This window comes from Cebus imitator, unplaced genomic scaffold (assembly GCF_001604975.1).
Source record: "Cebus imitator isolate Cc_AM_T3 unplaced genomic scaffold, Cebus_imitator-1.0 Scaffold164, whole genome shotgun sequence".
NCBI lineage: Eukaryota > Metazoa > Chordata > Mammalia > Primates > Cebidae > Cebus > Cebus imitator.
The window spans coordinates 2,097,479-2,112,743 of NW_016107479.1; the positions used below are offsets into that span (position 1 = coordinate 2,097,479).

General features: G+C 35.5%; 2 protein-coding genes across 46 annotated transcripts in view; one reads left to right on the top strand and one right to left on the bottom strand.

Moving 5' to 3' along the window:
* The window catches only part of PTPRD (protein tyrosine phosphatase receptor type D), a 2,344,803-nt gene that overhangs the window by 1,828,622 nt on the left and 500,916 nt on the right, over window positions 1-15,265 (bottom strand). The window lies entirely within an intron of this gene.
* Window positions 14,672-15,265, top strand: part of LOC108314920 (ADP/ATP translocase 2-like) — an 11,569-nt gene continuing 10,975 nt past the window's right edge. Inside the window, exon 1 of the mRNA XM_037744079.1 lies at window positions 14,672-15,262. Within this exon, the coding sequence (XP_037600007.1) occupies window positions 14,745-15,262 (518 nt within the window). The 5' untranslated portion in view covers window positions 14,672-14,744. The remainder of the gene's footprint in view (window positions 15,263-15,265) is intronic.

Here is a 15,265-nt window from a genome sequence, read left to right on the forward strand (position 1 = left end):
GAAGGAGTTTTGCCCAGGCTGGAGTGCAATGGCGTGATCTTGGCTCATGGCAACCTCCGCCTCCCAGGTTCAAGTGATTCTCATGCCTCAGCCTCTCAGATAGCTGGGATTACAGGCATGCACCACCATGCCTGGCTAATTTCTGTATTATTAATAGAGACAGGGCTTCTCCATGTTGGTCAGGCTGGTCTCAAACGCCCAACCTCAGGTGATATGCCTGCCTTGCCCTCCCAAAGTTCTGGGATTACAGGTGTGAGCCACCATACCCAGTCAATATTCTTATATTAGATAAAGCTAGCTTTAAACCAAAAACAATCAGAAAGGACAATGAAAGACATTACATAATTATAAAATATTCAATCCAACAAGAACACATAATTATCTTAAATACATATGCAGCCAACACTGGAGCACCCAGATTTATAAAACAAGTATTTCTAGGCCTATAAGAAGATTTACAGCTACACAATAATAGTGGGGGACTTCAACACTCCACTGACAGTACTAGATAGAAATGAGCAGAAAACTAAAAGAAATTTTGGACTTAAACTCAACACTTGACTAATTGGTCCTAATAGATATTTACACAATACTCAACCCAACAACTGAAAAATACACATTTTTCCAATCTGCACACAGAGCATACTCTGAGATCAACCACATGTTCAATGATAAAGCAAGTCTTAATAAATTCAAAAAAATCAAAATTATACCAAACATACTTTCAGACCAAAATATGATAAAAATAGAAATCAATACCAAGAAGATCTCAAACTACAAAATTATAGGAAAATTAAACTACTTCTCACCTGAATGGGTTTTTTGTAAACAACAAATTAAAGCAGAAATTTTAAAACTATTTGAAATTAATAAAAACAGAAACACAACATATCAAAATCTATGGGATACAGCTAAAGCAGGATTAAGAGGAAATGTATAGTGCTAAACACCTACATCAGGAACTTAGAAAGATTCCAAATTAATAATCTAACATCGCACCTACAGGAATTAGAAAAAGAAAAGCAAACTAATCCCAAAGCTAGCAGAAGAAAAGAAATAACAAAAATCAGAGAGGCACTGAAGAAAATTGATATGTAAAATTTCATAGAAAAGATAATCAAAATCCTGAATGGTTTTGCCTAGATTTTTCTTCTAGGGTTTTTATGGTGTTAGGTCTTATGTTTAAGTCTTTAATCCATCTGGAGTTAATTTTAGTGTAAGGTGTCAGGAAGGGGTCCAGTTTCTGCTTTCTGCACATGGCTAGCCAGCTTTCCCAACACCATTTATTGAACAGGGAATCCTTTCCCCATTGCTTGTTTTTGTCTGGTTTGTCAAAGATCAGATGGTTGTAGATATGTTGTGTTGCCTCCGAGACCTCTGTTCTGTTCCATTGGTCTATATCTCTGTTTTGGTACCAGTACCATGCTGTTTTGATTACTGTAGCCTTGTAGTATAGTTTGAAGTCCGGTAGTGTGATGTCCCCCGCTTTGTTCTTTTTGCTTAGAATTGACTTGGCTATGCGGGCTCTCTTTTGGTTCCATATGAAGTTTAAGGTGGTTTTTTCCAGTTCTGCGAAGAAGGTCATTGGTAGCTTGATGGGGATAGCATTGAACCAAAATCAAAAGTTTATTTGAAAAAATAAACATGATGTATAGACCTCTAGCTAGATTAACAAAGGGAAATGAGAGAAGATCTAAAGTTAGAAAAGGCAAAGGTGATATTATAGCCTATCATACAGAAATATGAAAGATCCTCAAAGACTATTATGGACACCTCTATGCATACAAATTAGGAAGTCTAGAGGACATGAATACATTCCTGGAAACACACAACTTCTCAAGATTGAACCAGAAAAAATTAAAAGCCTAACATACCAATAACAAGTTCAAAAGTTAAATCAGTAATAAATACCCTGGAAACAACAACAATAATAACGAGAGCCCGGAACCAGTTGGATTCATAGCCAAATTCTACCAGATATACAAAGACTGATACCAATCCCACTGAAACCATTCCAAAAAATCAAGGGAGGAGGCACTCTTCTCTAACTAGAAGTCAGTATCTTCCTTAAACCAAAATCTTGCAGAGACACAATATCAGGACCACATCCCTCATAAGCATAGACAAAACAATCCCTAACAAAATATTAGCAAACTGAATCAAGCAGCACATCAAAAAATTAGTTCACCATGACCAAATGAGCTTTATTCCTGGGATGCAAGGTTGGTTCAACATATGCAAATCAGGAAATGTGATTTACCACATGAGCCAAATTAAAAACAAAAACCATATGCCCATCTCAATAGATGCAGAAAAAGCTTTTGATAAAACCCAACATCCCTTCATGAAATAAGCCTCAGCAAACTAGACATTAAAGGAACATACCTCAAAACAGTAAGAGCCATCTATGACAAACCCATAGCTAACATCACACTGAATGGGCAAAAACTGAAAACCATTCCCCTTAAGAACTGGAACTAAGGATGCTCACTCTCACGACTGCTATTCAACACAGTACGGGAAGTCCTAGTCAGAGAAGTCAAACAAGACAAAAAAATAAAGAGGCATCCAAATAGAAAAAGAAGGAGTCAAATGATCTTTCTTTGCTAGTGATATAATTCTATACCTAGAAAACCAGGAAGATTCTGTCAAAAGGCTCTTACAATTGATGAATGATTTCAGTACAGCTTCAGGATACAAACTAAATGCACACAATTCAGTTGAATTTATATCCATCAATAACAGTCAAGCTGAGGGCCAAATCAAGAATGCAAATCAATTTACAATAGCCATGAAAAAAAAACAACCCAGGAATACTGCTAACCAAGGGGGTAAAAAATGCTATACAAGGAGAATAACAAAACATTGCTGAATAAAATCAAAGATTATACAAATAAATGGGAAAACATTCTAAGCTCATAGATAGAAAAAAATCAATATTGTCAAAATGACCATACTACACAAAGCAATTTAACGATTCAATGCTCTTCCTTCCAAATTATCAATGTAATTTTTCACAGAATCAGAAAAAAAAGCTATTCTAAAATTCATATGGAATCAAAATAAAAACCCGAATAGCAATAGGTATTTTCAAGAATAAAACAAGCCAAAAATGAGCTGGGGATATTGTATTACCTGACTTCAAACTGTTCTACAAGGCTACGGGAACAAAAACATCCTAAGACTAGAAGAAAAACCAGATATAGTGGCCAGTGGAACAGATTTCCATAAATAAAGCCCTATACCTACAACCACCTGGTCTTCAAAAAAGTGAACAAAAATAAGGAATGAGGCAAAGATTCCCTATTCAATAAATAGTGGGAGGATAACTGCCTAGCCATACGCAGAAGAATGAAAGTGAATCCCTACCTATCAACCATACATAAAATTAACTCATAATGGATTAATGACTTACATGTAAGACTAAAACTATACAATTCTACAAGAAAATCTAGAACATACTTTATTGATAACAGCCTTGACAAGTAATTAGTGGCCAAATCCTCAAAACCAGTTGCAACAAAAACTAAAATTAACAAGTGGGGCCTAACTAAACTAAAGAGCTTCTTTACAGCAAGAGAAACTCATAGACAGATAATCTGCAGAATGGGAGAAAATATTCAGAAACTATACCATATCCAGAATCTGTAAAGTCCAATATCCAGAATCTATAAGGAACTTAAATGAAACAATGAGCAAAAAACAAATAACACCATGAAAAAGTGGGAAAAGGACATGGACAGATACTCCTCAAAAGAAGACATGCAAGCAGAAAACAATCATGAATAAATGCTCATTATCACTAATGTAAATCGAAACCACAACGAGACATCATCTTATACCAGTCCGAATGGTATAGATGTTGTTAAGATGTTGTTAAGGCTATGGAGCAAAGGGAACACTTACACATTGTTGGTGGGAATCCAACTTAGTTCAACCATCATGGAGAGCAGTTTGGAAATTTCTCAAAGAACTAAGAGTTGAACTGCCATTCAACCCAGCAATTCCACTACTGGGTATATAGACAAATGAAAAAAAAATCATTGTACCAAAAAGACATATGCATTTGTATGTTCATTGCAGCGCCATTCACAATAACAAAGACATGGAATCAACCCAGGTGTCCATTAACAGTGGATTGCAGAAAGAAAATGTAGTACAGATACACCATGGAATACTACGCAGCTATAAAAAAGAATGAAATCATGTCCTCTGCAGCAACATGGATGTAACTGGAGGCTATTATCCTAAGCAAATTAACACAGAAACAGAAAATTAAATACCACATTTTCTCACTTGTAAGTGGGAGCAAATCATTGAGTACACATGAACATAAAGATGGAAACAGATACTGGGGGATACAAGATGATAAAGGGAGGAAGCAGGGCAAGGGTTGAGTAACTACCTATTAGATACAATACTCACTACCTGGGAGATAGATTATTTTATACTCCAAGCCTCATCATCATGTAATAAACCTTTGTCATGCACCTGTAATTGTACCCTATGATTCTAAAATAAAGTTGAAAAAAATAAATTAATAAAATTCACATTTCTAATTACTAAAGAAAAATATAAAGTAATTAAAAAATAAAGTGAAAAAAACTAAATGTGTTATATTGTCAACCTTTTCACAAATTATCTTTTCAACAAACCTTAAGAGACTATTTGCAATGTTTAAAACAATTAGATTAGTGTAGTTATTATAAACTAGTCCAAAAAAATTCTTTTTTTTTTTTTTTTTGGTTTGTTTGTTTTTGATGTTGTTGTTGGCCACACTCAGAACAGTGGTGTGATCCTGGCTCACTGTGACCTCCGCCTCCCGGGTTCAAACAATTCTCATATCTCAGCCTCCCAAGTAGCTGGGATTACAGGCATGCATCAACATATTCAGTTAATTTTTTTGTGTTTTTAGTAGAGTTGGGGTTTCACCAAATTCGTCAGGCTGGTCGCAAACTCCTGACCTCAAGTGATCTGCCTGCCTCAGCCTCCCAAAGTGCTGCGATAACAGGCTTGAGCCACAGTACCTGGGCTAGATTTAGTCTTCTGATTTTAATGAATAGAATATGGCAGAAGTGTTACTATATGACCTTAGAAAATATAAATAAATAAATATATATATACATATATATATATGTGTGTATATATATATATATGTATATATATATATATATATATATATATGTGTGTATATATATATATATGTATATATATATATACATATATATATATGTGTGTGTGTGTGTATATATATATATATATATATCTGGATTACTTTGGGGCCACTTACTCTAGGGGGGAACCAAAAGCCATGTCATTAGGACACACTCAGTATAAGGAGAGAGCCGTGGTGAGGAACTGGGACCTCCCCTCAACCACCAGCACCAGTTTCTCAGCCATGCGAGGGAGACACCTTGGAATAGAGCCCTATACCTTCCCAAAGCTTTCAGGTTACATCTGAGTGCAAACTCATGAGAGATTCTGAGCCACACCACTCATTTAAGCCTTGTCTAATCCTTAACTCACAGAAACTAGGAGGATGATTTTATTGTTTAAAGTCAATATGTGTAGGGACTTTTTAATGCAGCAATTAACATCAAACATAATTAGTTTATCATTTTATATTCCATCCTCATTTACTAGGCATAAGGAAACACAGATCACTTTTAATGTAGGTCAAAAACTAAATACAAGAATGCACACAATAAATATTGCTACATTAATCTTGCTGTTAATGGTACACACGTTAATTTTTGCATCTATGGAGAGATGCACTATTTTTATGAGCTTTCACTGATGACCATTACTTGTAAATGTTAGAACTCCACTTTAATCCAGCTTCAGATTAAGAAAGTGCATTGTAAATCCAGTTACTTAGTTGAACTCTCACAGCTAAATGTCTGTATCTGGAGTGTGACACTTGATTCTTGCTCAAAATATTTACTTATATACTTGGGAGAAAATAATTACAATTATAAAATTGTGTCCTATTTGTGGGGCACATGTTGTAGTTGTTGTTAATCAAAATAGTAAAAACAAACGACAGAGCATGGCGGGAGGATAGCTTGAACCCAGGAGTGTGAGAGCAGCCTGTGCAATGCAGCAAGACCCCACCTCCACAAAAAGGAATAACAAAACTGAACAACAACAACAATAATAAAAAACCCAGTAAACTACTGCTAGTGTATTAAAAATGGGAAACTAAACTTTACATGAGAATTATTTTACTAAATTCATATTGCATGTTAGTTAACTTACATAGTGACTGGTGTATTAACATTCAGTTTTGAATTTAAAAGATCATATTTACTTAGTATTCAGGATGAAGTATGCGCCACCTTAAGTGTCTTTCATGTATTCATTTATTATCATCTCCATTTTTCCAATTAGGTAAACAAGACAAAGACAGGTCAAATCATTTGCAAAAGATCATGTAGTTAGTAAGTGGTAAACTGGTTTTGAACCTAGGCACTATAATGTATATATTCTTAAGCCCATTGATATCTCAATATAGAATTACATTTTCCCACTTATCCACAATGAAGGATCAGGAAATAAAAGGTCATAAGAATGGTGCATATATCCAAAGATTCAAAAGTTAACATACAAACCATTAAAAGCAAGGCCAAACTAGCAGTTTTGATTACACAGATTCTAAATTGTTCCTACTTTTAATACAAATTAGTATGTGAGCAAATTTCAGTATAATTTTTAACAATTTAAAAATCTCCTTAAGACAACATATCCAATTCTATCTGGAAAGATACATAAAAATTGTCAAACCAACATGAATTTTTCACAAGACACCTGGAACTATAGGAGGAAAAAAAAAGCAAGAAAACCACTAAGTAGGTTATTTTAATGAGGTTCAACTCCAGGATTGCTGTTATATTAAACGAAAGACAATGGAAGTCTCATAATAGCAAAAAAAAAATTAAATCTTTTTAAGGTAAGATGAAGAATTGGTGACACTTAGGTGGACTTAGGTGCTGACCAAATTTGAGCTGCTTTCAATCCTGCCTTTTCTATTTCAGTAACCAGGAACTTGCTGCATTCCCCCTGCTCTTAGGTAGGATGAATATAAAAGGCAACCCACATTGTCTAAAAATAGACCTCAGTCCACTTTGACAAAGCACTCTATCTAGCAGCACTCTGCTGCCACACTCTCATTAAACCAATGGAGATGTCAGCATCATCTATTTCATTTCTATAGAGAGCAGAAGCCTTCTTCAATATTTTGACCTATCTCCACTGGAGAGGAAGATTTTGATTTGTAAAGACATGGAACTAGCTTCGTTAGATATTAATGAATCAGCTAAGGAGCTTCCATATAGCTGCTGAAGTGATCTGTCAGCCTTCCCATTATAAATCTCTCTCTAATGGATTATAATGCTAACCAAAAATTCACTTCAGAATAAAATTTGGCATGCAGTTTATACATATCTGGGATAATACTGATTTTTTTTCTTCCATTAGCTAAAATTTGAAAAATAAAATTAGTGTTAAACTACAGCATTGTGCTATAACACAATCAACAAGAAAAGTACCTAAGGCTAGCCAGCTCACCTCTGGAAAAAATGGAAAAAATGTAAAGTCTCCACCTTTTTCAGGAAAAAAAGTGAAAATAAACACATCCAGTTTTTACAAAATTATTATATATATTCAAAATCCCCCCCAAAAGATCTACAGTTACCCTATGACAAAGAACATTAGAGGGTTTAGATTATATTTTAAAAACTATTCAAAGACATTGTAAAAATTAAGATTTTAGTTTCCATAGGAATTCATTTAGGACCACATCAATTTCTTGATGAAGCCATATATAATTTTAGGTATATTAAAATGAATGCTCGCATCTGTTTGTATGTATTTTTGACCCTTTAACAACACAGTTTTACACTGCATGGGTCCATCTTCCTCTGCCTCTGCCACTCCTGATATACCAGGACCAACCTCTCCTTTTCTTCCTCCTCCTCAGCTTAAACAATGTGAAGACAAGGAATGAGAAGACTTTTATGTGATCTGCTTCCACCTGATAAATTGTAAATGTATTTTCTCTTTCTTACGGTTTTCTTAATAACATTTTCTGTTCGCTACCTTACTTTATTGGAAGAATACGGAATATAATATATTGAACATATAAAATATGAGTTAATCAACAGTTTATATTATCAATAAGGCTTCCACTCAATAGTAACCCATTATTAATTAAGTTTTGGGAAGTCAAAAATTATACTGGATTTTTGACTGTGCAGGAGAAAACAGGTACCACTAACCTCTGCATTGTTCAACAGTCAACAGCATGTGTGTATGTGCGTATACATAGTTAGTGCAGTATGTATACATACACAGACATATATAACAGAAGCAAGTCAAAGTATGATATGATATGCTTTACTTGTTTCTGTTATACATAAAATATAATGGTAGAAAATCTGAAAAATTGATGTAAGTACAATGACAAATTAAAATTATTCAAAATCTCATCCAAATTAACTATAATTTAAACAAATATAAAAATACAAATATATTTATTACATAATGTATATGTACGCATGTTTATAAATACTTAATTAAAATAAAATTATATGTTCTAAACCTTAAATATCAAATATTCTATTGGATTTATTTTAACATAATAGCAAATAAAAGTACACATATGTCATATTTTTAGACTATGAAACTTGTATCATTTCATTTTTTCCTTATGTCTTATTTTCTTAGTTTCTTCTCAGCCCATAGCTGAAAAGCAAATTAGTGAAATCATCCATATATTTTTATATACGTAAGTCAATGAACAATCTAATGATACTATCTATGCCAAAAATCACTATCCTAAGTGGTAAGTATGCATGGTTAATAAGACCAATAAAATCCCTGTCCTCATATAAACTACAGTTTTTCAGGGAGAGAGACAACTAATAAATAGACGAATACATAAAAAAAACTTTACATGATGACTTTTACTTTGGAAGTAACCACTCCAGGAATGGGATGAATTATGACCTGAGGTCATAAGAATGCAGGTCTTGGTGAGAAGTAAAAGATCATAGGTAAGTTGTATTAACACATCCCTAGGAAAAAAATAGTGTTGAAAGCTAGTCATTTGTGAGGTGGAAAGGGGAGGGTTTTCTAAAGCCCTTTAGCTTTGGCTATTTAGAGTTTTACTTATTTGGCCCTGTTCATTAAGTAGAGGAAAGTCAAGACAAGAAACCAGGCATTATAAATCTTGTTTTTTTTCCATCCTTGGTGGAATGTGAGAAGAAAAGAAGAGACGTAGGGAGAATGGAGATTTGAGATGCTGAAGTTTTAGTCTCCACCTCTTGGAGCAATACCTTGGAGTCCAAACAATACCTTGAGAATTTCAAGAAGCCTTCAACAATATCTAATAGATTTGGGGAAGCTCAATGGTGGTATGAAAGCGTGGCTGACAGAAACAGTTGATGAGCCAAGGCCTTAGGTCCAGAGATGTAGGCAGTGACTTTAAGTCTGAAAATACATGCCTGGGACCACAGCTGATGGAATATTCTACCCTGTGCCAAAATGAGATCATTAATATTATCATAGGAGCTAATAAGAGCAAAGTAAACCAGTTACTTACAGTAGGCACCAGAAGGGATCTAGAGTATTCCATGTGGAGAATGAACCCTTTTCTATCCCTCTAACATGCTATCCATGGAGTGCAAAGCAGACTGGCTATATACTCTGAAGGTGCTTTAAAGAGAAATACTGGGGGAGGCTAAAATCTATAAAACAACGTTTAATTCTAAAAACCTGAGCTACATTTTAAAAATACCTTTGCTTATTAAATAACACTGAGTTTTACTCCCCTAGTCAAAATTGATTTTTCCCAGCCAGAAGAAAGGTCTAAAAGGAAGAAGAGTTATAGAGATTACATATACACCATGGAATACTATTCAGCCATAAAAACGATGAGTTAGTGTCCTTTGCTGGGACATGGATGAACCTGGAAACCATCATTCTCAGCAAACTGACACAAGAACAGAAAATCAAACACCGCATGTTCTCACTCATAGGCGGGTGTTGAACAATGAGAACACATGGACACAGGGAGGGGAGCATCACATACTGGGGTCTGTTGGGGGGAACTAGAGGAGGGACAGTGGGATGGGGAGTTGGGGAGGGATAATATGGGGAGAAATGTCAGATATAAATGATGGGGAGGAAGGCAGCAAACCACATTGCCATGTATGTACCTATGCAACAATCTTGCATGCTCTTCACATGTACCCCAAAACCTAAAACACAATAAAATATTTTTTTAAAAAAAGCTACATTTGCTGGCCAGGCATGGTGGCTCACGCCTGAAATCCCAGCACTTTGGGAGGCCGAGACAGGTGGATCACCTGAGGTCAGGATTTCAAGACCAGCCTGGCCAACATGGTGAAACCTGGCCTCTACTGAAAGTACAAAACTTATCCTGGCATGGTGATGGGCTCCTATAGTCCTAGCTACTCAGGAGGCTGAGGAGGAGAACCACTTGAGCACAAGGGGCAGATGTTGCAGTAAGTCAAGATCTTGCTGCTGCACTCTAGCCTGGGAGACAGAGGGAGACTCCATCTCAAAAATAAATAAATAAATAAACATAAAAGATACATAAGCCATATTTGCTTTGCACATGTGAATATTGCAGTAACAAGGTCTGAGCCCATTAGAAAATGTAAAGTGTATGGTTAAGGGCTTTGATCCACATTTTGTTTCTTCGGAGATATCCAAAAGTCAAGAGAAATAGGATTTTCTAAATCCAGAGTTTTTCTACCTTTCCTTATTTTCAACTAGGAAGAAAGGAATGTGCATGACTATGTGACAGCTATACAGTGTGATAAACAAGCCAAAGAAATCGAGGGACTTGCTGGTGTGCTTGCTCCTGTACCTTTAGTTCTTAGTGGCTTTCAGGGAACTAAGGCCACATTCACAGATTGTATCTGTCTATTCTTAATCTATTTTACTTTGCTCATCTATGAGAAACAAATAGATCTATTAATAATCATTTATTCAACTAACAATTTTAAAAGTACATAGTGTGTATCTGGCATAATGCTAAGTGTTGGGTACACAAAGACAATACTGAGCCCCTTTCTTCAAAAGGATTATAGTCTAGAAAATGATTACAATGAAAGAAATAGAGCTTCATCTCTTCGATCTGATTAGGCAGCTCTCTAATTTTAAAAAATTATGGCATCACAGTATGCTATGTATCACTTCTCAAGAAGATTCAAGGAAAACCAATAATATGATACACTGATTCGAGGAAGAGATCAAAATACCTTTAATAATTACCAATTCTACAAATAGGTGCTGTTAACTCAACTGTTACCATACATCAAATATTATGTTGCAAAACATACATTGGACAAGTCAATCTCAATCTTGGCTGATCGTAGAATCACTAGGGGCTTTTAACAACTCTGATGCCCAGGTTACACCTAGGCCAATTAAATTACAATCTCTGGGGGTAAGAACCATGTCTCTGTGTACTTTCAAGCTCCTTAAGTATTTCTAGTGTGCAGCCAAGTTTGAGTCCCACTACCTCAGACACATTTTAAATAACCATTCTTTATTGAATATCGACATTTGAAAATTGGGCCTACATTTAGCTTTTCTATATACTGCTAGAGCTGAATAGTAGCAGGGAGTGTGACATGTGAGAACAGAAATGTGGTTTGAGAATAAATTAATGGCATTTCAGTGTGCTTCCTGCAGCTTGTTCAGAAAAGCAGTTCATTCATAATAGAAGGACATGAGAATATATGATTACATTCAAATGAAGCAGAACTATCTCCATATTACAACCATGTAGAAACCACAAGCAAGAAACAGTATTTATATTACTCAAACATGAAAATGAATGTAGATATTAATTTATTGTCATTAAGTTATATATCCTATGGCAGTCATGTTGCAATACAAGTTCTATTTGTCACTTTTTCATCCAATGAAAATATATAACATATATATGTTATATATATATATATATATATATATAACATATATATGTTATATATTTTATGTAATATATAAAATATAACATCAACAGCTCAAGATAGCAAACTTTGCTACTAGAGGCATAAACTGGGAGAATCTGGACCAGATCTTCCCAAGAGGTGTTTCTTGTTTTGTGTGTACAAAAATTTTAAAACTTGGTGATTTTATGCATGAGCAACATGAGCAAATCCTAGTTTCCACCTTTTTTTAGACAGTCTGTGTCCTTACATGACAAGAGTTGGCTTTAGATGAATAGCAGATGGCACATTTAGGCAAGGCAATGCCCTCCAGCTCGCCTCTGTCCTCTACCTGGCACACACCATTTATCATACCCCCACCTGGTCTCCATGGTTGCTGGAATTCTACAACTTTGGTATATTGATTATAGACCAGGGCTATGGAGCCAGACTGAATAGATTATAATTCCAGCTCGCTATTATCTGTAAAATAGTGGACAATTCAAATGAATGACCTGGCACAATATCTTGTCACTTTTTTTTTTTTTTCCAAGATGAGGTCTTGCTCTGTCACCCAGGCTGGAGTGCTGTGGCATGGTCTTGGCTCACTGCAACCTTCGCTTCCTGGGTTTCAGCAATTCTCCTGCCTCAGCCTTCCGAGTAGCTGGTATTACAGGCATCTGCCACCATGTCTGGCTAATTTTTGTATCTTTAGTAGAGATGGGGTTTCACCATGTTGGCCAGGCTACTCTTGAACTCTTGACTTCACGATCCACCTGCCTCAGCCTCCCAAAGTACTGGGATTACAGGTGTGAGCCATGGCATCTGGCCATATTCATTACTTTTATAATTAAAACTTGTCAGGCAAAAAGCTACCTATATTTTCTAAACCTGCACACTGAATTTTAGATATCTAATTTCAGAAATTCAGAATATTTATGTTTAAAGGTATTTTCAAAAATTATCTATAATAGTGAGGAACAAAAAGTAATACAAATGTTTACCAATAAGAAATGTTTAAATAAATTCTGATAAATCAGTGGCATGGAGTCCGAGGTATTAATTAGAAAACATGATGTAGTTTCCCTCAGAACTTTTACTGTGGGTAGTAAGATAATTTGTTGAAATGAACACTCAGTCCACAAATTCAGAGTCCAATAAAAATTTTATAGTATCCCCAAATTCTCTTAAAAAATTTAAATTTGCTTTTGAACAAAGGAAATAATAACTTTAAAATATGAATCTTGATGTCATTCAACTATCACTACTGCATTGTATGAGGTGAGTTGTGGGTATAATAAGTATATTTTGGTGTATGTGTGTATACTTTCTAGACTTTTTTTGTTAACTTTTAAGTCTCTTTTTAAAATTAAGGTTTAATTTACATATAGGAAGTTTACAATTTTTAGCATAAAATATTGTGAGTTTTGGTAAGTGCATATAGTTGAACAACCACTACCACAATCCAGATATTAAATTGTCCCAAGTCCCCAACCACCAAAATGTTCTCTGCAGCTATTTGTTGTTAAGATCTTTCTTCACTTCTAAGCCCAGGAAAATATTGGTCTGTTTTTACTTCTTCCAGAATCCTACAATAGCTAGGCTTCTTTCATTTCGTATAACACATTTGAAATCTATGTTGTGTGTATCAATAATTTGTACTATCCTATGCTATGGATATACCACAATTTATTTATTGAGTCATGACCTGAAGGATATTTAGGTTGTTTTCAATTTGGGGCAAGAATGACTAATGCTGCTATAAACACCTGCATTTATGTTTATATTTTACCTAATGTCTAGGGATGGTAATACTGGATATTGTAGTAAGATTCTGTTCACCTATGTAATAAACTGCCACACTGTTTCTAAAGTGACTGTGCTATTTTTTGCATCTCACAAAGTATGAGACTTACTCTTGGCATCATTGTGTAAGTGCTTTCAAAGTTTTAACCATTCTAGTAACTGTGTAGTTATCTCATGGTTTCAACCTGTATTTGCCTAGTGAAAAATAATTTTGAGTATATTTTTCTATGTGGTTATATGTTATCTGTATGTTGTTAGTTTCCATGCAAACATTTTGCTCATTTTTAATTACTGATTTGTTATTATTGTTTTGAGAGTTCTTCATATATTTTGGTTACAAATCATTTATCAGATATGTGATTCACAAATTTCTTTTAGTTTTGTCTTCATATTCTCATAAAAATGTCTTTGAAAAACTGTGGCATGTATACATAGCGCAATATTATTTGGCCTTAAAAAAGAAGGAAATCCTGACATTTGTGATAACATAGATGTACCTGGAGAACACTTTATAGACTAAGTGAAATATAACAGTCAGAGAAAGACAAATACTACATAATCTCATATATATGTGGAATCTCAAAATTTGAACTAACTGAAGTTGAGAATAGAATGGTAGTTATCAGGGCTGATGGGTGAGGAATGGGGAGATGTTAGTCGAAGAGTAAAGGATTCCATTATACAGAAGGAATAAGTTCTGACATCTATTTTCCAGCACGGAAACTATATCTAATAATAATATATTGTATATTTGAAAATTGCTGAAAGTAGAGTTTAATCTCAGCCCCAAAAGTGATAAGCATGTAAGGCATGCCTATTTAATTTGATTTAATTATACTGTAATATATACATATATCGAAATATTACATTGTACCCCATAAACATATATAATTTTTGCCCCCGCAGCCCCGGAGTCAAAGCCGGTTTCCGGCTCAGTCCTGTCCTGCAGCAGCCTGCCTCGTCTTTCCTTTCAACATGACAGATGCCGCTGTGTCCTTCGCCAAAGACTTCCTGGCAGGTGGAGTGGCCGCAGCCATCTCCAAGACGGCGGTAGCGCCTATCGAGCGGGTCAAGCTGCTGCTGCAGGTACGGCATGCCAGCAAGCAGATCACCGCAGATAAGCAATACAAGGGCATTATAGACTGTGTGGTCCGTATTCCCAAGGAGCAGGGAGTCCTGTCCTTCTGGCGCAGTAACCTGGCCAATGTCATCAGATACTTCCCCACCCAGGCTCTTAATTTCGCCTTCAAAGATAAATACAAGCAGATCTTCCTGGGTGGTGTGGACAAGAGGACCCAGTTTTGGCGCTACTTTGCAGGGAATCTGGCATCAGGCGGTGCTGCTGGGGCCACATCCTTGTGTTTTGTGTACCCTCTTGATTTTGCCCGTACCCGTCTAGCAGCAGATGTGGGTAAAGCTGGAGCTGAAAGGGAATTCCGAGGCCTCGGCGACTGCCTGGTTAAGATCTACAAATCTGATGGGATTAAGGGCCTGTA